The sequence below is a fragment of the Doryrhamphus excisus genome, linkage group LG4 (assembly GCF_037039965.1).
Source record: "Doryrhamphus excisus strain RoL-2023G ecotype Guam linkage group LG4, RoL_Dexc_Guam_v1.1, whole genome shotgun sequence".
NCBI classification, from domain to species: domain Eukaryota; kingdom Metazoa; phylum Chordata; class Actinopteri; order Syngnathiformes; family Syngnathidae; genus Doryrhamphus; species Doryrhamphus excisus.
Window position 1 is genome coordinate 3,328,091 of NC_136360.1, and position 21,674 is coordinate 3,349,764.

Sequence of the window (21,674 nt, forward strand, 5' to 3'; positions counted from 1 at the left end):
TTGTGTTTACATGGAGTTGTCTATAAAGATTTCCATAAAACCAAAATGGAACCCTTATACACAAACATACCGTTGGTCCAGGTTTTCCTCTTGGACCAGGAGGACCAGCTGCACCAGGAAGACCCTGAAAGACATATATCAAAAGGACACCACAGTGAGCATGGAATCAAAATCACAGAGAAACTCTAAAATGTTAATTTGTGTGACAGTGCACATACCTTATCGCCTTGGTAACCCATCTCTCCTGATTCGCCCCGTTGTCCCACTTCTCCCTAAATTTCCACAGTATCATAAAAAGATATGACAACAAAACCCTAGCAGGCCATTAAAAAGATATACAGTAATCCCTTGTTTATAGGAGTTGATTGGTTCCAGACCTGACCATGATAAGTTGAATTTCCTCAAAGTAGTATTTCTTATTTATTAATGGAACATTTTGATAGTTAAACCATAAAAAAATCTATTTATGACCTTCTAAATGTGGTTACATTACACTTGTATTAAGAAATATAGTAGACACAATAAGAGTTAAAAAGCCATTTAAAATATAAATAACACTTGTGCTCCTGTGTGTTGCTATAAATGTGCTCCGTTGGGGAGCTTGGGGCGGGAGGACAGGAAAGGAAGTCAGAGTTAGGGTTCAGAGTTAGTTTCAGCTTAGAATGGTTTAGTATTTTTAATAAGAATTTATATTAAAATAATAATAAAAAGCAATAAATAGCAATAAAAGGCTGTTTGGGCGATCAAGTCTGGCGTTTATATGTCTCAGCAAACATTACAGTAATGTTAGTGACACCTTGTGACCAGTATAGAATACAGTAATCTCTTTTCTTGGACTACATTTCCACAAGGAAGAAATTATACATTTTGGCTTATAAGAATAACAGGAGTATCAAGGTGACTGTAGGGGTGTTACTAAATGTCTACAGAGCTCTAATAATAATATAATATAATAATAAGAGCTCTAATAATGGTAAAACATATTCAGAAAGTCCTGAACAGGTTTTCTACGCTCTAACTATGAAAATATTATTTATATTGAATCCTAATTTACAGAAATTCACATATCACGGTACAGTCTGGAACCAATTAACTGTGATAAACGAGGGACGACTGTACTATATATTATTCACCGTGTCTTTGAATGTATCTTCTGAATGCCTTCTGAAAAAGAAATTATTTTACTTAATTTAGCCATTTTTATGCTTGAAAATGCTTAATTTAGGCAACAAATAAGTAAATTTTGCTTCAATGTACATATATTTTTGACAAATAATAAGACCATATTCAACTGTAAGAGCACAATTTACATGTTGGTGTATTTTTATATATATTTTTGAAAAACTCTGCTTAAGTGAAGCTGCAAAACAAAGTGGCGAAGGAGGTTTGTAATACAGTCAATGTTCATTATGGACAACAATGATGTGTTATTCTATGATCGTAATAGAACCTCTATCAATGATTGGGATTCCCATCACGAACAAAGGAAGATCTAATTAAATGTGGAGGAAAAAATTATTTGATCTGCTGCTGATTTTGTATAAAGAAATAAACTGTCCAGCATTTTTATGGTAGTTTTCTTTTAATAGAGAGTGAAATAATTATTTTTCATTTGATCCCCTACCAAGCAGCAAGTATTCAGACCCCTGCAGACCGATTTGTACCCATAAAACACTCAAATTAGTCCTGTTCTTTTAAGAAAGTACGTTGAACCTCTTGTTATGTGTACAAAACACACCAGTCACCAAAACATATCTTCCATTCAAAACTCTCCACGAGAATGGCCGAGACCAAAGAGCTGTCAAAGGAGCTCAGGACCAGGACTGTAGTGTGGTGACACACTTTGGCGTAATGGATTGATATCCTGCAGTGCCCACAAGGTCCCCCAGCTCCACAAGGTACATGTATAGGCCCATTGGAAGTTTGATTCATTCATTCATTCATTCATTCATTTTCTACCACTTATCCTCACGATGGAGCCTATCCCAGCTGTCTTCGGGCGAGAGGCGGGGTACACCCTGGACTGGTCACCAGCCAATCACAGAGCACATATAGACATTGGACAATTCCAGCATGCTCGTGACACAAAACATATAGAAAAAATGGCTCAGGAAGAAGCGCTTCAAAATCATCAGGATTTCAGCTCTGGTGATAAACTACAGAAGTCAAAAACGGTGACTCTAATACTTAATACTTTGTCACATTTTGCTGGGTGACCAAATGCTTATTTCACTCAATCAAATACAATTTATAATCATTATTTCACGTATTCTTCTGTATTTTCTGTCATAAGAAACCTACCATGAAAATGATGGACCATTCTTATAAAATAACAAAATCACTAGTGTTGCCCAGTATAACCATTATTAACAGCAGAACATGTTAAAAATAACTTGAAGATGGAGTTACTGCGGTGAGACTTGAATAAAGTTTCAAATAATATCCCACATTGGTGTTTGTTTGCGACCTATTGAGTAAATTTTTTGTTTACTATGTAAATATCAACAAAGATTATACCAAGGGAGTCTTTGAATACTTATTTGAGCTATCAAAACAACATGTATACACTGCAATAATGTAAATATTTAGATCACCTTATCACCTTTCAATCCAGGCAGGCCAGCTCGTCCTGCTGGTCCCTGGAACAAACGGCACAACAGATCAGTAAAGAAAATGTTGAATAAAGATGATATAATGATCAATGATATTAACAATGAGTAATAAAGATTCGGTGCAATTTTTCCGCAAATGCAAAAGTTTTATTGTTAGAATATATAAGCGAAACATATCAGCAAATATTTTAAAGTATTTCAATCATCAGAGTGTAAGCTACCTTCGGTCCAACCAAACCAGGCATTCCTCGAGGCCCCTCAGCGCCAAGGTCCCCCTACAAAAAGAAAGAAATACACAATAAAATAATCAGACATTATGATCTGACACTTAACAACTTGTTAAATGTTCCTTTGCTTTTTTGCACGACTATTTGGGTTGGTTTGGCTCTCTGCTGCCAAGCAATTATTCAAGGTCCACTCATTTCTTCAAACGAACAAGATTGAAATGACTCATGTTGGCCACAATAAAAGGCCCCTTTAATATGCAGATGGACTGAAAATTGTTTAATGGGTTTAAAAGCAGAACGATTCTAAAAGTAAATTCCATGGCAGCAAACTCAACTTTCTCAGGTAGCATTCTTAAAGTCTTTTGGGTTTTCAGGTGAGACCCAACCAATCCTCTGTGAGAAAGTATTATCAAACCTCCCATTTCTGTATCCCCCAATTTAAATGTGATTTCATTTTTGTAGAAAGTTTTCAGCAAAATTTTTTGTACACTGTCCTCTTATAGTTGGTTTGTTCATGGACTATTATTGTACTTTTGTTAGCTTATGCGACTCCTGCCTTTTGCTCCTTTTGTTTCGTTTGATTTGTGGCGTTGCCTGGTTTTTGGTTGTACTTCCTGTTGTGTGTTTTGGACTCTGTGTGCTCAATTTACAAAACGTTACTTGCAAAGCATCATCTTCAGGTAGCCAAGTCTGCATGAGGCATTGATTGCTGCTTGATTTTCAAATTTAAGCTTCAAAAATATTTTTTTATTCTTATACTATTATGACTTTAGGCTTGTAAACAACATTTTTCTTTGAATTTTATTCAAATATTTTGCAAAACTACTACTTTTCATATTTGTTGTTGTTGTTTTTGTTAGGTTTTCTTGTTTAATTGTGCAAAGGACTGATTTAAAAGAAAAACAGTCAAGGAAAGAACCCCTGAGCCACAGTTTGGACACCCCCAGTATAAACAGTGCGTTATTAAATGAGAGGTCCTTTGGAATACAATTGTGAGGCAACTCAAAGTCCATGTGAACTTTTTGGGGCACCAATGACACGAATCATCTGGGCTCTCTGGGATCAAAAGATGCTCGAAACAGACAAGCTTAACCAAGAGGGAACATTTCCATCCCACGGACCCATATGAAGGATTCCCGTACCTGACAGGTGATTAGAAATCATCCAAACCACACAAAGACAGCTGATGACAGACATGAGAAAACCAGATTGTTGCATTCTTACACATCACAACCACTGTGACCTCAGCAAACTGAAACAAAAATAAACTTAAGATGGATGTTCACTGAGTTGGACATCATGTTACATCATATATTTTGGGTTTATGGTATATTTTGTTGACAAAACAGCAAAAAAAAAAAAAAAAAGAAAGGTTAACGCCATAAAAACTCGACACGTATTGAGACGTAAAAAAATTAATCATTTTCATCAAATCCTTGGTGGATGACTGCATCTCATTTTGTGTCGCACGTTGGCACAGACATCAAATACATTCCAGAAGGAACACTTGCTGCTCTGTTTCTGCTTTCACTCTCATTATTTAACTTTGTTTGATTGAGTTTCAAGAAACGAGCGAACACAAGTAAAGCCACAAGACTACGACAGACACTGGGAAGTGTAAATGTGTTTTAGATGTCAAATTAAAGTTCTTTAAGAAGCGCCAAAATAACACTCAATATGAATAACATCAAAAGGTGGATTTGAGAAGTGGAAGTGTTTTGGTTGCCAGGTGTAGTGTGACACTTGTACAACACTTGTACGCAGTGTACACAAAACGTCTCTATCGCTCAAATATTTATTTTGGACAAATCTGTGCTTGTGTGGCTATCAAGATGAATTATTGCACAGGAGTGCCTTGGGCTGGCCACAATAAAAGGTCACTTCCAAAAGTTGCTGTTGAGTACAGTTAATTTTGACACTTCACAGACAAGTGGTTACTTAGGTTACTTATTTTGGTTATGGTTTTATTTCATTTGAACATGCATCAGATTACAATTGAATGCATCCCATAATCAGTTCACAGTTCCACATGTCCAAAAGGAGTAGGAAGAAGCAAAGCTTATTAAATCCTACCCCTCCATCTTGTACTTTTACAATCAGTAACTGTTACATTTGTTCACTTCCTGCTTTCCTAATATAGTTTAAGTTTTTTATTATTATTATTATTATTTTTTTGTCACGTACCGAAGTACGAGGTGATATGAGCATCCAATGACATAATGGGTACCATAGTAAGTGTCAATATAGTGATATATATAGCACATCATGACTGGTTCAAGACTCTTCATCCTTGTATTTAGCAAACATCAACTGCTTGTATTGTTTCTTGAATTGGCTCATCGTTGTGCATTGTTTGAGGGTCTTACTCATTCCATAGTTTGATTCCATATTCTGAAATGCTATGGCTTTTTAACGTAGTCCTAGCATAGAAGTGTTTTAAATTTAGTTCTTCCCTGAGATCATATTTCTCCTCTCTTGTAGAGAAGTATTGGATGACATTTTTTTGAAGATGAACTATATCAGCAAGTTTTAGTATTTGTGATTTTAAAAATAAGGAGTTAGTATGTCCTCTGTAGGCGGCATTATGAATTATCCTTACTGACCGTTTTTGCAGTACATTTAGCGAGTGAAGATTGCTTTTATAGTTATTACCCCATATTTCCACACAATAAGTAAGATATGGTAGAACTAGAGAGATTTTACTTATGACTTAAAACAAAACACCCCCCCAAAGACTGACTACCTGGGGTCAGATATCAGACAATGGTGTTTACAGTATAGGTCATCAATTTATGTTATTGCTTGATGCCAAAACAAAACTGGAAGCTGGAAAATGTCATCTTTTTAAAATGTAATATCATGGCTGATTGATAGTAATGACCATAACAGACAGGAAGTACAGTAATACCTCGGTTATCGCTGGTAATTAGGTCCAGAACTGACTATGTTCCCGGGTATCTGCAACCTTGCTCTTGTGTAAATGAAAATAAAATGCTTGTTCCATTTTACGTATGTTTGAAAGACTTAGTGCTAGAGTAGCCCTTCAGTCAGAATAAATGTCCAATTCATCCAAATGTCAGAAGAACTGAACAGAAGTGGCCTTTCAAGCACCCCCAAAAAACCTCCACAGTAAGAGCAAAACAAACCGTGAGTGAATGGACCATGAAATGATGGCACAGAACAGCTACTGAATAGAGTTGTATGATTTTGGCTGACAAGGACAGAGGCCGCTGTGAAATCATGGCTTTTTAACAGTACTGCAGTTCTGCAATATGAGTGTGTTTTTTTACGGATGAGTTGAGTTGGAGTCTATCCTAGCAGACTTGGGCTGAAAGGCGCGGTACGCCCTGGTTGCCAGTCAGTCCATCAAAATTCAGTCACAAATCTCTCCTTGGAGTGGATGTATGAATAAAACCTGACTGCGTAAAACTGCAACTATGTCACATTGTCATTGCAAATTCTACTGACAAAGTATACGTAATGGCAGGCATCAGTATGTGTAAGAACAAATGGTCACATATGGATTCTCTTTGTAATAGGAAATACAGCACACCGTGATAGCGCTGCAAACAAAGACTTACCCTCAGGCCCGGAAAGCCGCCAATACCAATCCCACCAACAGGCCCCTGTGAAACATCACAGCAACATCCTAAGTACACAGGACAGGATACTTAAAGAATTGCACATTCTGCATTCCCAGAAGTTCCTATTAAGACATTTAACCAGCTCTATTTTATTAACTCTACCATCGTTTGATATACACTGTACAACAGTATATTAATAATGTATTATTCCGCATTAATATGAACAACTATGATTAACTATTGTGTGGTTAGAATTTGGAACTGTATGAAAAAACCTAACTCTTTCACACCAAATCCCAATTTCAAGCCCATCAAACACCTTTGGAATAGATGAAAATAAATTACAAGCCCTCTTGCCTAACATCAGTGACCTTCGACCTCACAAATGATGGATAATGGAAGAAAAAATCCCTTAGACACACTCCAAAATCTTGTAACAGAGTCACTCCGCCAGAGTGCTGCAAAGGCTCGACCAACTTCACATTTCCTTCCACTTTCAGTTATTGTATGTGCACGGCCTGGTATCCTAATACTTTTTACATATACTACGTATATACATACAGTAATCCATTGTTTATCACGGTTAAATGATAAGTCAATCTCTGCAAAGCAGGATTCATATTTTTATTGCATGTAATATTTCTGTAGTTAGTGCACAGAAAACGTGTTTACGACCTCCTACATATGTTTTTAACATTATTAGAGTCATCTAGAGATGAAATAACACCCCTATAGTTACCTTGTATTACCCTAAAAGGTAAACTTAATGAGAAAAAATAAGTAATATAAGACATAAATAAATAAGATATGCTGATGTGTGTTGCAATAAATGTGTTCCTGACATGTGGAGAACAGGAAGTGACGTCAAGAGTTCAGAGTTGAGTTTTAGCTTTAGTGGATTACGGCCACAACAATGTTATTATCCATCCATCCATTTTCTATGGTGTGTATGGTTTGCTGGAGCCTATCCCAGCTGTCTTCAGGTGAGAGGCGGGGTACACCCTGAACTGGCCGCCAGCCAATCGTGCCTATGTTGTTATTCTGATTATTATTGTGTTGTTTTTATTATGATTATTGAGCTAATCAAACTTGCAATATGAGCCTGTTCTTGCGGCAATCAAGTCTGATGATTGTGTGCCTCACCAAAAATTACAGGAATATTACTGACACCTAGTGACCAGTGTAGAATACTACATAGCATTACGTTGTTGAATGCATTTTCTGAATGCCTTATATTAGTGATAGAGTGGAGCCTTAAAATTTGAACTGCAATTTGTCAAGGTACGACCGTGTTCATACCTCGTTCCCATCAGGACCAGTCGGCCCCCTTTCACCAACATCACCCACCACACCCTGTGAAGGTAACATATCCACACTTAGTTGCATGTATCACATGTAAATATATTCATTACTGAAACAGAATACAATCTGTATAGCATGCAATATAATGTTATTATATGGTTTGCCCCCATATAGATGTCGGAAAAAATCAGTAAATATTGGTTTATTTTCCAAAATATATCCATCTAGCTAGTATATTGTCAGCTTGTGGACTACTTTGATCATAAACTCTGATCTAGATCATACTTACAAAGAAAAAAATCTTAAAAATGGGCAGCCTCTGTATTTAAAGAGAGTCTGACGGCTTGTTTTTATAATAATAAAATACATTATTACATCCTTCTCTGTTAAAATTGAATAATAATTTATAGCCATTTCAGTATCATTTAGTGTTTCTGGACCAATGCCAGTACAAATACAGTACATTTTGGATGTTCTTTGTCTTTCAATATGAAATCCTTAATGAAATTATTGCTGACTCGGCGCTGTTTTGGCAACAAATGACCAGGAGCAGACAGCTAGTAGATTAGACAGTCTCCTTTCAAAGTGCCCTGAACTGACATTTTCATCAATATCTGCTTCTTTTTTCTGTCCGACAGAACAATACAAAAATCTACAAAGAAAAGTGTATATTACGGGTCTTCCTTTGGGACCAGGTTTTCCAGGAGGACCAGGTATGCCCTTCAAAAAAAATAAAAATAAATAAAAATTAAGCATGAAAGCATTGATATGAACATCAAGTGTATGCTGCTATTGTTCCATTCCAAATTCATTCATTCATTTTCTCCCGCGAGGGTCGCAGGGGGTGCTGGAGCCTATCCCAGCTGTCTTCGGGCGAGAGGCGGGGTACACCCTGGACTGGTCGCCAGCCAATCACAGGGCACATATAGACAAACAACCATTCACACTCACATTCATACCTATGGACAATTTGGAGTCGCCAATTAACCTAGCATGTTTTTGGAATGTGGGAGGAAACCGGAATACCCGGAAAAAAAAACCCACACATGCACAGGGAGAACATGCAAACTCCACATTATATTATATTAGATTACATTATATCAGATACATGATTACATTTCTTTTTCAAGTGTAAAAACTAACAAGGTTAGTGTTTCGTGATCTGGAACGGAGGCTTTAAGATAAAGATTTCTTGTGACTCTAACCTCAAATGAGCGTGGAGAGGGATGTGGGAATTCATTACCAAAGTGGAAAATCTAACTTATCCGCAAATGTTCTAATAAGGCTGTAAATGGCAGCTTAAAATAATTGCTACCATATGAATTACACTGCAGTCTTTAACAAAATCATAGGGCATCTTAGATAAAATGAAAAAGAAAAATAACGGCAAAAACATTTGTAATAAAGAAAGATCCATAGAGAAAAATACATCAAGTCGAGTCAATGTCACTCACTCTTTCTCCCTCCAGTCCTATTGGTCCAGGGATACCAGGAAGTCCAATGAAACCCTGAAAATGGTCATATCACATGATCGTGTCAGTTCACACAACATTTCTGGACAAGACAAACTTTCAGGATGAGCCATTTTTATATAAATTATCACAACCATATACAAAAAGCTAAACAACTTTCTGTGATGTTTACATATATGCTGAAGTCAATATTTATCTAAAATATGTAAAATCTAGACGCATCAGCTAAGTTTACACAACACACAACATAGGAAATGGGCTGTTTGGCGAGAGAGAAGACTAGTTTATCATTAATGATTTATATTAGTAATTAATGTGCTGTTCTTACTCACATACAGATTAAAGCCAGGCTATTTAGCATTCATTTTTATCACAATAATTGTGTAATTTCAATACCATTTCATCTCTAGTCCGGTTATACTATATAACTAAAATATACAGAATGTCCTTGGTTTATGATGCTTGGTAATTATGGACAAGCTCCCATAAATGATGGATGTTATATGTTCTTCAAGTGTTCTGTAAGTGACTTCTCTCTTACATCTCAATGCAAGCTGCAACTCTCTAGTAAAATAGTAAAATGTCCTCTGACAAGCTCCTTTCAACACCTTTCCCCTTTGTTTTCATTTTGCTTGTTGTCTTGATCTAGCAGCAACCCTCCTCTCTGGCAATTGACCGCAACCAAAAAAAGCCAGCCTTTAAATAGTATGTCCTGGAGCGTTGACTAACACCCAACAATGTCTGCAACACTCCGTCTAGTGTGTCACAAATACAACTCAGCTCTTCCTAGTTCTCTGGAGCAAGACTGAAGCCTTGACACTGTCCTAATCCTTTCAGGAAATGAAGTATTAAGTGCTGCTGAAGAAAAAAGAAAAAAAAAAAGAAGGAACGAGAGCAGGGAGCTACTGTGGTACTCACACGAACCCCTTTAGGCCCCGGGTTACCTTCTGGCCCGGCAGCACCCTGAAACAACAGAAATAATGGTGACAAAATGTATTTGGGGAGTACCCTAATAATATTTTTTTACCAATACAGTAAAGTCTGAAGCGTGTGACAATACAAAGACAGTGAAATAAAACAATCGGTTCGCTTTGTGATGTTGTAATATTGTTTTACTGTCATTGGACAAAACAAAATTCAAACCAATCAAATTCAAACTAATCAAACCAGTTGGAGCTTTGTTGCAAAAATAATCATTAACGTGAAATAGGCTGTTCATCAGCTGGTTAAAAGTGTTGATTCAATGTCATTTTCTATCAGGTACAGTATTAATACCCATGATCTATTGACGGCAAAGGCAAAAAAAACTTTCCCTCTTTGAGCTGCATAATCAAGGTCTCTGGCAGCGTGCCATTGCTGCTGAATTTGGACGCAATAAGACGGTCATTTGAAACTTCTTCAAAGAAGTCAAGTGGTAGACCCAAAAAAAAAATTCACCAGCCCTGAGCCGGAAGATCTGATAGGCTGTCCGTCAAGACACGGGATAATGCTCAACCCAAATGAAGGTTGATGTCAGTGCAGTCCTGTAAGCCTCAGATGGTTACCATCAGAACAAAAGCACATCCTCATCTCCTTCAATGCCACAAAATTGAGCATTAAGACTTTGCACGAGAGATACTGAAAAAAAAATGTAACCTCCATGGTCCCGATGTGCTTCCATGGCTACTGGCATGACAAGGAGATCCCACCTTAGATGTTCGCTACACTGCAAAGTGGAGCAGGCGCCATCAGGGTCTGGGATACTTTTTTCTTCATTGGAACAATGGGGCTTCAGGTTGTGCAGGAGCGTCAAACAGCAACTGGCTACATATGTGTACCCCAACGCATTCACTTCAAAATTCTTCTCATCACCTATAAAGCCCTCCACGATCTGACCCCCCCATATCTCACAGACCTCCTCCATCCACATAATCCCCCGCGTCCCCTTCGCTCCTCAGACTCCAACCTCCTGGCACTCCCTTGTAAGACCAAGCTCCGAACCTGGGGAGACAGAGCCTTCTCCATCGCTGCCCCCACTCTCTGGAACTCTTTGCCCCATTCACTCCGTGCTTGCCCTGACCTTCCCACCTTCAAAAAAACAACTCAAAACCCACCTCTTTAAATCTGTTTTTAATGTCTAACCTTTTATATCTGACTGCTGTGCCCCGCCCCGCTTTTTTAACTGTGTATTAACCAATGAATGTTGTATTTTGGTGTGTCTTTCATTCTGTTTACTTGTTCTATTCAACTTCATTCTTTTGTAAAGTGTCTTTGAGTATCTTGAAAAATAAAATGTAATATTATTATTATTATTAGATGTTGCAGGCGACACTGAAGACCCTCGTCTGTGTGATAATGACTGGAGTTCACAATGCCCACCTGACAAAGGACGTCTTCCAGAGGAATGACATCACCATTTTGGACTATCCTGCATGTTCCCCTCATCTACATCCAATTGAGAACATTTGGGAATGGACGGCAAGGGACGTTTACAAAAATGGACGTCAGTTCCAGACAGTGGATGTCCTCCGTGAAGCATTTAGTTTTTTGAGCTATGGTCTTAAATGTTTTTGATCAGCTGGTGAGCAGCCCATTTCAGATCCTATTTCTTCTTTTTTTGTATTTTGCAGCTCTACTATGCTAGATTTCAACTAGTCTTCAAATGTTCATATATGTGTATAAAAGACAGCCATACAGTGGTCCCAGTTTCTGTGGGCCACATAATCATTAATATCAATAAAATAAATGACCAAGAACCATGTTTTTGTATTTTTCACTGCACCTGCCTGCCAGGGTAACCTGCAGCCCCGGCTTCCCCAGGAAGTCCTGGTACGCCCTACAACAAACAACCAAAGAGAGAGAGAGGGAAGGAATGAATGAACAGTGAACAGTGTATAGGGAGATTAGATGAACGGATAAAGTGAAAGAGGAGAACCACAAACCCCAACCAGAGTTGGCAAAGTTGGAATAAAACAAGCACTGTTCATTCCAGACAGACTCCAGCAAGACAGCCTCATCTGCTAACTGTTCCTTTCTGCACCTCTTCAACCAACCTGGCTCACTCTGCTGCTATTGATGTTGTAATGTCATTTGGAATTGATTATTTGATATGATTACCTAAATATGTTTTTTGTTTATGAGTTCACTCCAATTCATTAAAATAGATTTTTAAATAATATTTTTGTATTTAAATTTACAGTGTGATAATTCACAGCATCATAATTCACAAAATGGTGCTATAATAAACTATAAACTATAAGCTACATACATTATTATACGGCATTATGTGTATAGTTTCATGATCATAAATTATTAATATAAAACGTACTTGTTCTCCTTGCAGTCCAGATGGTCCTGGATAACCTTTAGGACCCTTGAGAATGGAAAAAAGCAAATGCATTAGTATATATTAGTATATTCATTCATTCGTTTATTTTCTATTGCTTATCCTCACAAGGGTCGCGGGAGGTGCTGGAGCCTATCCCAGCTGTCTTTGTTGTTGTTTTGCATCTACACACTGATCGGTTTGATCAGATTAGAGGTGGAGCGAGTGCCGTGCTTTTTCACGAATATCGATCGAAAACGGTAGCCAATCGATTGGCGCGCCCCTAATTGGTATACATTCTAAATCCCAAGTGAAGTGTGTTATTATTTACCATAGCGTACATATTGTATATACTGTATGTACAATATCAATGCATTCAATAACATGTAATGAATCAATACAAGTTAGGACTAGTTTCATACGAAAGGAGAATCTTACCAGCGGACCTGGAAACCCATCAGGACCTGGCAGACCTGGCGGACCTTTATCACCCTTTCGAACAAGCAAAAGAATAATTAATTTGATAATTTGAAAAGTATTGCAATATATAAGTACAGTCAAGTAAACAAATAAAACACAAATGGATAAGAAAACAGTGAATTGAAATGAGTGGACTTTTACTTTTACTTTCCTGTGAAATAAGCACCCGTTTTACAGAATAACACATGGAAACTACTGGAAATGTGGGAGTTAATAATGAAATAAATGAATCTGTTGGGGCCACTGGAAATATATTGTGGGTTAAATAAAGATGTGTAGCTGTGTTGCTCTGGAAAATATTTATTACATTTGGAAGTAAAGAAGACAAGAATGACATGTCAAGAAAGAGGTCCTCCCACAACAATCTGGACATACTTTACCTTTTCTCCTGGTGGAGCTTGACCCGGAGACAGCCCTGGGTCTCCTTTTGCACCCTGGGATGAAGACATGGTCAAAGGTTAAGGGAAGCAAACCAAATCTGTTCCAGATTCATCTGTTACTGCTACTGACAAAAAGCATTTTTTAGGGTTGTCCAAATTTCATGCAATTAACCCATCAGCAAAGCAGAATGACTGAAAAAACTGAGAAGTATTTTGTAGTGTTAGTGTTATTGCCACGTATGCGCAAATGGCCAGTTGGAGTGGTGGTCCGCTCATTCAGACTCTCATGACAACCTGGCACTGCTGGCTTGCAAATACCTCACTACTCCTACAACCACTGTTACATGTGAGAAACTGTTCTCAGTTGCAGGCAAAATTGTAAATAATGATAAATAATGATGTCAAAAAGTTAGTGTGTCTTAGTAGCCAGCTAAAGGCCACATTAATGTGGTCAACATTAATCCATTCATTTTCTATGCCGCTTATCCTTGTGGTCAACATTGATCTGGATAAATGTTTGTTTTAAAAAAAAAATGTAATATTATTCTATTTTCAACATGAACATGATTTTACAGTTATGTTTTACATGAATTCACTTTCTACCGCTTATCCTCACAAGGGTCGCACGGGTGCTGAAGCCTATCCCAGCTGTCTTAGGGTACACCCTGGACTGGTCGCCAGCCAATCACAGGGCACATAAAGACAAACAACCATTCACACTCACAATCATACCTATGGACAATTTGGAGTCGCCAATTAACCTAGCATGTTTTTGGAATGTGGGAGGAAACCGGAGTACCCGGATAAAACCCATGCATGCATGGGGAGAACATGCAAACTCCACACAGAAATGGGAATTGAACTCGGGTCTCCTAGCTCACCAACCACTCGTCCGCCGTGCAGCCCTTATGTTTTACAATTAAGTGCTAATTAAGAGTGCATTTTATGTGTATTTTTTTTGTTCATACAAAAATGAATACAATTAACAAATGATTAATTATTTGAAATTAATCCACAGCAACCCTGTGATTAATCTGACATAAATCTTTAATAATTTCAGACCACATTTTTTTAAAATCATTTTTTGTTATGTTACGGTCATCTCAAAAAGCCATCCATCTTCTATGCCGCTTCCCCTTCATTAGAGTCACGGGTATGCTGGAGCCTATCCCAGCTGACTATGGGTAAGAGGCGGGGTCACCCTGGACTGGTAGTATCTAAAAAATTTCCAGGCATGCTTAAAAATAACTGTGATCACTATATAAACATCTTAAGAAGTCGAGAACTAGCTTATGGGAAACATGTATTTAGTTAGAGTTCATTTTGGTTAGAGTCGGACCTTCTGGAATGGATGAATGACACTAACCAAGGTTCCACTGTATTTGATTCAATTAGATTGGGCTGTTGACGTTGACCGTTTTTGGTTGGATTACCGTTTCGGATTCAGCCACTTCCGACGGTGTTGCTTGTTGTGATTTATAAACAAATATATACATCTTGGAAAATTAGCTCCAAAAGTTCCAAAAATATGATGAATTCTCATCTAATTCCTTTCCCTGTCTGTTTCTGACATGAACATGTAAGTCAAAACTATGTTGGACACTTCAGACAGTTACATGGCCTCAGTACCTTCAAGCATGATATTCTCCTGGTTTTGACTGACATCAGTTAAGGCATACTAAATTTGTGGGTGGGAAAATTCCAGTCCAGCACACAGGCATAGTTCATTAGTGTTTGAAAGATGTCAACAGCCCATGAAGCGGTTTGAAAGACCCTTTTTAACGTCCTGTAAGCACACCGTCAAAACGTTTCAGACGGTGCTTAAAACATGTGAACTACGTTAAACTGTTTTTCCTACATTAGAGTGGAGAGTCTCGCGATCCATCATTCCACCCCCAGAAGGGGGTTTTAGATTGGAGAATGAATCATAGACAAGTCACTTGGGCATTAGATGAACAGATATTGGATTGGAGTGAAAAAACAGATGGCTGTACAATCTTCGGAAAATGTGGTGGCTCCAGAAAACATTTGAAGTCATACAACAAATAACCAACACAGCAAGGTCACAGAGGATCGAAAACAAATTGGACATAAAGTTTTTGTCCGACCTTTTTATAACGGATTAATTACAAGATTCCACTGTAATTCTCACATGCAGACATTATAACCAAACAATATGGTGAAAAAATCTGTGTGGTCGTCATTTGGTGCCACAGTCACTGCAACCACTTCGCATCAACATGCATGTGTTATCAATGTTGAAAGTTCTAGCATAGAATTATAGTGGAACTGACTGATGTGCCAAGTGCCATCTGCTTGGTTTTATTCATTTACAGACTTTTAACTGGGACAAAACCTAATTACCATAATTGTTGCCATTTGGTAAAAGACTTTAATTGAGAGAATTCTTACGGAAATTGCCTTCCCTCACTAAAACAGCTTCTAGTACTCTAGGATACAGTAAGTCAACCAGAAACTAAGGGTTTTTGTTCAATCCGTCAACAATTCGAGTTATGGCTTTCAAATTGAGTAAAGCTATGGTTCTTATTGACCTTGCTTCATTTGTCACACTCTTGGTACCCAACCCTCCTGATGCACAAACAAATAACACTAGGCAACACCAGGTCCCAACTTGTGTGTTGACATGGTTCTTGGAAAGTACTAAAGGTCAATGACATGAGTAATACTTCTACGCCAGCTTGGTTATTTTGTGTCAACAAAAAGATTTGGCTGTGATGGAAAACTGTTCTGTTTTTCAAGTGCACAAAACTTAACTGTAAATAAAGCAGAAAAGAATATGAAAATGCAAAGCAGTTACCTCCAAAGTGCTGTTCAAATACTTTAATTTCGCCAATGGGTGATTGACAAGTCGATCAGTGGTTAACGTCTTTTTTTTTTGGATAACAATAGCATATTTTTCATATAAGCAATGGAATTTATGTCACCAGAATGTAAATGTTGTATATTAATACACAATATGTGACCTGTGATTGGCTGGAAACCGCCTCTCACTCAAAGACAGTTGGGATAGGCTCCAGCACCCCCACGATCTTTGTGAGGATAAGCGTTAGAAAATGAATGAATACACAATAAATTAACAAAATATATATTTTTGCCTGAAAACTGACATAATGTCTCAACATTGAAAGCTAAAAAAAATGTGTGATAACTAAGCCGTGTAATGGTCTCATTATTGACACTTCCTCCTCCCAATGAGCCTGTCGCTCCTTCCCAACCACTGCGATAAAAGATTTACTGCCCTTTTTTTTATTACTGTTTTGTTTAAATCTTGGATTTTCATATGTTCTGTGTAGAGTGGGAGTGATTTAGGTTTTAATTTTGCTGTAATTTAGGCACAAGTTCTGATTTACAGTTGGCTTGAATTACATTAGAGTCTAGAAACTGACCTTGTTTTTAACCCGAGGACCACCTGCACTACTAGTAATATCATCCTCTCAGTCTGAGATGCAACTTTGTAGTAAAGGAGTAAATTCCCATCTGAGAAGCTTCTTTCACTATTTTGCTGCCACTATTTGTCTTCAGCCTGTTCTCTTTATCTGGGAGCAATTGACCACATCACAAAAGTCTTGTCATCAGAAATGTTTCGTCATCAATTTATATCACAGGGATTTGTTTGTATGTTAATTAGAAGGAAGCAGTGCATATAATGACAATTACTAAAAAAGACGGCAACGTAAACGAGCCAATAAAATCATTTGTGTGGGTGCTGAATAGGACTTGGACAATTCCTGGCTTGTGTCTTCTGCTCTGAGGGAAGCCATCTGTCTCATCCCCCTCCAGACACTAAGCAGAACCCTGTCAGGAAACCATTTAATCCTGATCGAAGATGGCCACTCACCTTGGTTCCAGGTGGTCCTGCTGGTCCAGGTTTTCCATTAGGACCATCGGGACCCTGAAACATTCAAAGAGATAGAATGTTAAATACACAAAGTTATGCTTTGTTATTGATAACAGAACCGTATTGAAGATGACTCATATGATAAATACCAGCTGCTTCGTGAGGGCATGCTTGCAGTATGATTTTGGAAACGTCCAGACTGGGTGATATCACCTCGAATCAGTATCATGCTGTCATTGACTTACATTTAATAATCATAACCAGTGGCGGTTCTAGCTATGGGTCATATGGGCAAGCGACAGTAGGTGGTGAGAGAGCAACCAAGTGACCAGTCCAGGGTGTATCCTGCCTTTTGCGTTAAGTCAGCTGGGATAGGCTCCAGCACACCCCCACAACCCCACGTTAAGCGGCATAGAAAATTTCTTAGTACATTTATGCTCGATATTTGTGGCGGATTGTGGCTCCACATTAATTGCCACAACATTTTCCCAACCAAGGGGCTCTCCTGACATAAAGAGACAAAGACCAGTAGACAAAAGCAGTGAGACGGCATTGTTGAACTACAAACTGCACTTGAGTACAAGTAACTTACTTGTACTAAGTATGGTTATTTATTATTAGAATTATTTTTGAACAATACTGGTCCTCACCGTGCCTGCCAAAATAAATTCTGGTTGAATGAACTGTTGATTTGTTAATACTTGGGTTGTTTATATTGTTTATTTTTTGATATTGTGTATTTTTGTACTGTTTAACTGATTCTGTACTTGCTGCTGTGCAATGCAAATTTCCCCACTGAGGGACAAATAAAGGCATATCTTATCTTATCTTATCTTAAGTGTCCACTGAAGGCCCAGGTACGAAATACACCGCCAGCCCTGTATGCACAGTACCATGTTAGCACTTGGTTGGTTTCTATTTTGTCAATCGTTTAACTGTTTGGATTGTATAAATCAATAACCCCGCTTTTCTTAACATTCCTTCATGACATTATTTATTCACCTTATTCATCCTTTTACTTCAAGCATGCTAGAATTAAAATAAAACTGCACAAGCACAGACACACATCCGCACTAAAAGACACACACACACACTATAAATATTCTACATTCCTGCACATCTGTATCCCTGCTGCTTACAGGCCAGGCTTTGTCTCTATAACAGCCAAAAGCCTGGAAGAAAGATCTCCCTCATTTGCATGTTTATTGTTAGAAATTCAAACCTGCTTTCCATAAGACTAGCTTCCATATACCATGCATCGACATACAATGACTGAAAACTACTACTGTACACTGAAACCTACTAAAGTATATACATATATACAAAGTATAAGTATGTACAATCTGTTTAATAAGTCAAGTAAACTAGTATTTAGCTTGATAGTGAACAGTGTGGCTGCACGGCGAACAAGTGGTTACCACGCAGGCCTCACAGCTAGGAGACCCGAGTTCAATTCTACCCTCGGCTATCTCTGTGTGGAGTTTGCATGTTCTCCCCATGAATGCGTGGGTTTTCTTCGGGTACTCCGGTTTCCTACCACATCCAAATTCTCCATAGGTATGAATGAGAGTGTGAATGGTTGTTTGTCTATATGTGCCCTGTGATTGGCTGGCGACCAGTCCAGGGTGTACCCCGCCTCTCACCCGAAGACAGCTGGGGTAGGCTCCAGCACCCCCGCGACCCTCGGTAGAAAATAAATTAATGAATGAAAACTGTCACATTTATTGCAAATGTTGATCTGAAACTGGAGTAGAATGTCCATGCATGCAAAAATGTCCATGCAAAATACACATTTTATTAGCTATTGCTGTTTTAGTACAACATTTAGCATGAAAAAAGTAACCACAACCACATAAAGAATCGCCAGAGCTTTTTCTTTCATGACAACAGACTTAATCCCAATCATCATTTAAAAACGCCGTTGAGAACCCCCACCTCGAGAGCAACCTTGTTTCCATGACAAATACCGACACCATATGTGGCGGCTTAGTTCAAAGGCTTTGATAACGCTAACGGTTCTAGGCAGAATAATAGGTCCGTCACACAGTGCTGAGCCAGCGTAGACAAGACCACAGCACCGCACAGTGCCCTCAGCTTCCGACCACATAATGAATACAAGCCTTGCTCCATCTCTGCGTCATGGCTAAGAGGGTTTCCATGTGTTCTCCCAGCCCTTTACAAGTACATGTTTCATTTTCTACCAGCTGGTCTCATGTCCCTCACCATGTGGAGGGGAGACGATGCAAAGGGGGGTGTCTGGTGTAAAACTTGTTTTGTCATAAAATCATATTAACTACACTGTGTCGGCATTTCTTGCCAGAACCAGCCCAACCCAAAAAAATACGGTGCTCGCCGTACTGAACTGAAAAACCTTGAAGACAACTTGGTGGAGGCATCTTTACAAGGAAGGAAGGAAGTAAGCTTTTATTGTGTCTTCCTTCCATACAAGGTGCTTTACAAGTAGGCCGGTGTGCTTCATTAATAATTGAAAAACAGAATAACTCACAAATCAACTCAAAAAGGGATGCAACATGCCGATATCCGGTAAGTATGTGATGTACGTATACGATAAACACGACTCCATTCAAGAACGTTTTAACTGCTCGGCGTCTTGCAATAAAAATACAGCAGAACAAATACAGAATCCTTCGCTTCCAGCCTTTGAAAAGTATCTGTCTTAGACAAGCAGCAACACGGTCAATTCTGCTGACGCGGCACTTTACTCACCCGAGAGCCTCTTGCTCCTTGAGGACCAGGTAAACCAGGGGGACCAGGAGGACCCTACATTAGAATGAACAGAGACAGAGAGTGAGGGAAGGGGGAAAAAAAAAGAGTATGTTAATGGCAAGCAATAACATGCAGTTGACTGTCCCAGCCTCCATAGTGATGTGCAATAGTTATGTAAGAGCTATGAAGCTCAAAGACGGGAACCAAGTGTCTTCAGTTAAAAGCTCTTTTTAGAGAAGCTGTCTCACAATTCAAATTTCAAGTTATTGTATTTGCATCACTTGTTCTTATTACATCAGAAATCATTTAGCAATGCGTTTTGTCTTTTTAATAAACAAATCCAATAGCCGTAATTTGTTTATGGTATTTAGTATGGCATTTGGTCATACGTTTACCATTGGCCTCTATTACATTATTACTCTTATTAGATATGCAAATGTACTCTCAGTACTTTGTGGATTATTTTGGAATCATTCTATTGATTTCTTTTATGAAATGTGACAATTATAAAGGTGCAAGCATGTGTCGGTGTCTGTTATTAGTGTATATCGGGGATATACAATACATTTTTGGCTTTCCAATACAGTTACAGTAGAGTACATAGGTCTGAAAACAACCATCCATCCATTTTCATGAGGATCATGCTGGAGCCTATCCCAGCTGTCTTCCAGCGAGAGGCGGGGTACACTTTAGAATGAAGTGCTGCTAATATTTCTACGATAAGGCAATTAATCTTCATTCTGTACACGTTTGCCCGTTTAGGTGTTTACTTGTACATCAAATTCGAATAAATGGCACTCCTAATACCGACAAGCACATGAAGAATAATGATACCATGAGAACAAATAGAGACCAGGAGCTGTATATGAGTTATAATACTTGCCCAGCATGCTTGGTAACGTGTCTGCAAGGCCGTAAAAATACTCCCCGTGAGGAAGAAAACTAGCTTGTTTTCAAGTTCACTCGCAGAGGTCAAGACCGAGCAAAGCCACTGAACTTAAACTGACCCAGGATTAAAAACAAGCCTTCAAGTGGTGACAGTAGCCAAGACATACACTTAAAAGATAACAGCAAATAAAGGCCAAGCGCTTTGGCTAATTAAGCAATATTTCTGAGCCAAAGTGCTATTAATCAATCTGCAGAAAGTAGGAAGTGAATAATATATGTAAATTGTATCCAATGTATAAATATATTAACAATGAAGTCATATTACTCTGTAACAAGCAAGCATGCACGTACTACACAAGTTTCAACTCATCCAAAATCATTTTCCCAGTGCCATGATCCAAGAAGAAAATAAATATCAATATCTGGGTCACTGTGGCCTTTTTGATCCACCTACAATTAAACTCAATATCCTGAGGGAATAGATTGCAGACCCATTTTCTTACAACCAATAATATTTTTCCACACAATAACAACATCACCATGATTAGATTATTAATGGCATGCCGATGTTACTGTCGTGTTATGATCAGCCTCGAACATGGGAAAGTTGAAACAACTAAGGGCAAGTTGAGCTGTGTCCCACCGACGAGCCTGCAGGCAATACAGTGGAAGCTGGCAGGTGAGTTCAAATGTTTTATATAATTATGATGAATTATCTGATACGACTCGCTTATGGAAACAAGTAACTGAAAATCAGTACTGTGAAATTTTATTCAGTGGCAAAGTCATCCTGACAGCAAGCTTGTTGTAAATCATATGGTTGGATGGACGGCTACGTT

The 21,674-nt window shown here is 38.4% G+C and overlaps 1 protein-coding gene across 1 annotated transcript in view; it reads right to left on the minus strand.

Moving 5' to 3' along the window:
- The window catches only part of col24a1 (collagen type XXIV alpha 1), an 82,288-nt gene that overhangs the window by 42,969 nt on the left and 17,645 nt on the right, over positions 1 to 21,674 (minus strand). The window contains exons 4-18 of the mRNA XM_058073812.2: positions 19,948 to 20,001; positions 17,221 to 17,274; positions 13,362 to 13,415; positions 12,940 to 12,993; positions 12,505 to 12,549; positions 11,959 to 12,012; positions 10,116 to 10,160; positions 9,180 to 9,233; positions 8,401 to 8,445; positions 7,723 to 7,776; positions 6,421 to 6,465; positions 2,834 to 2,887; positions 2,595 to 2,639; positions 219 to 272; positions 71 to 124 (exon numbers count right to left, since the gene is read on the minus strand). Coding sequence (XP_057929795.2) covers positions 71 to 124; positions 219 to 272; positions 2,595 to 2,639; positions 2,834 to 2,887; positions 6,421 to 6,465; positions 7,723 to 7,776; positions 8,401 to 8,445; positions 9,180 to 9,233; positions 10,116 to 10,160; positions 11,959 to 12,012; positions 12,505 to 12,549; positions 12,940 to 12,993; positions 13,362 to 13,415; positions 17,221 to 17,274; positions 19,948 to 20,001 — 765 coding nt within the window. The remainder of the gene's footprint in view (positions 1 to 70; positions 125 to 218; positions 273 to 2,594; positions 2,640 to 2,833; positions 2,888 to 6,420; positions 6,466 to 7,722; positions 7,777 to 8,400; positions 8,446 to 9,179; positions 9,234 to 10,115; positions 10,161 to 11,958; positions 12,013 to 12,504; positions 12,550 to 12,939; positions 12,994 to 13,361; positions 13,416 to 17,220; positions 17,275 to 19,947; positions 20,002 to 21,674) is intronic.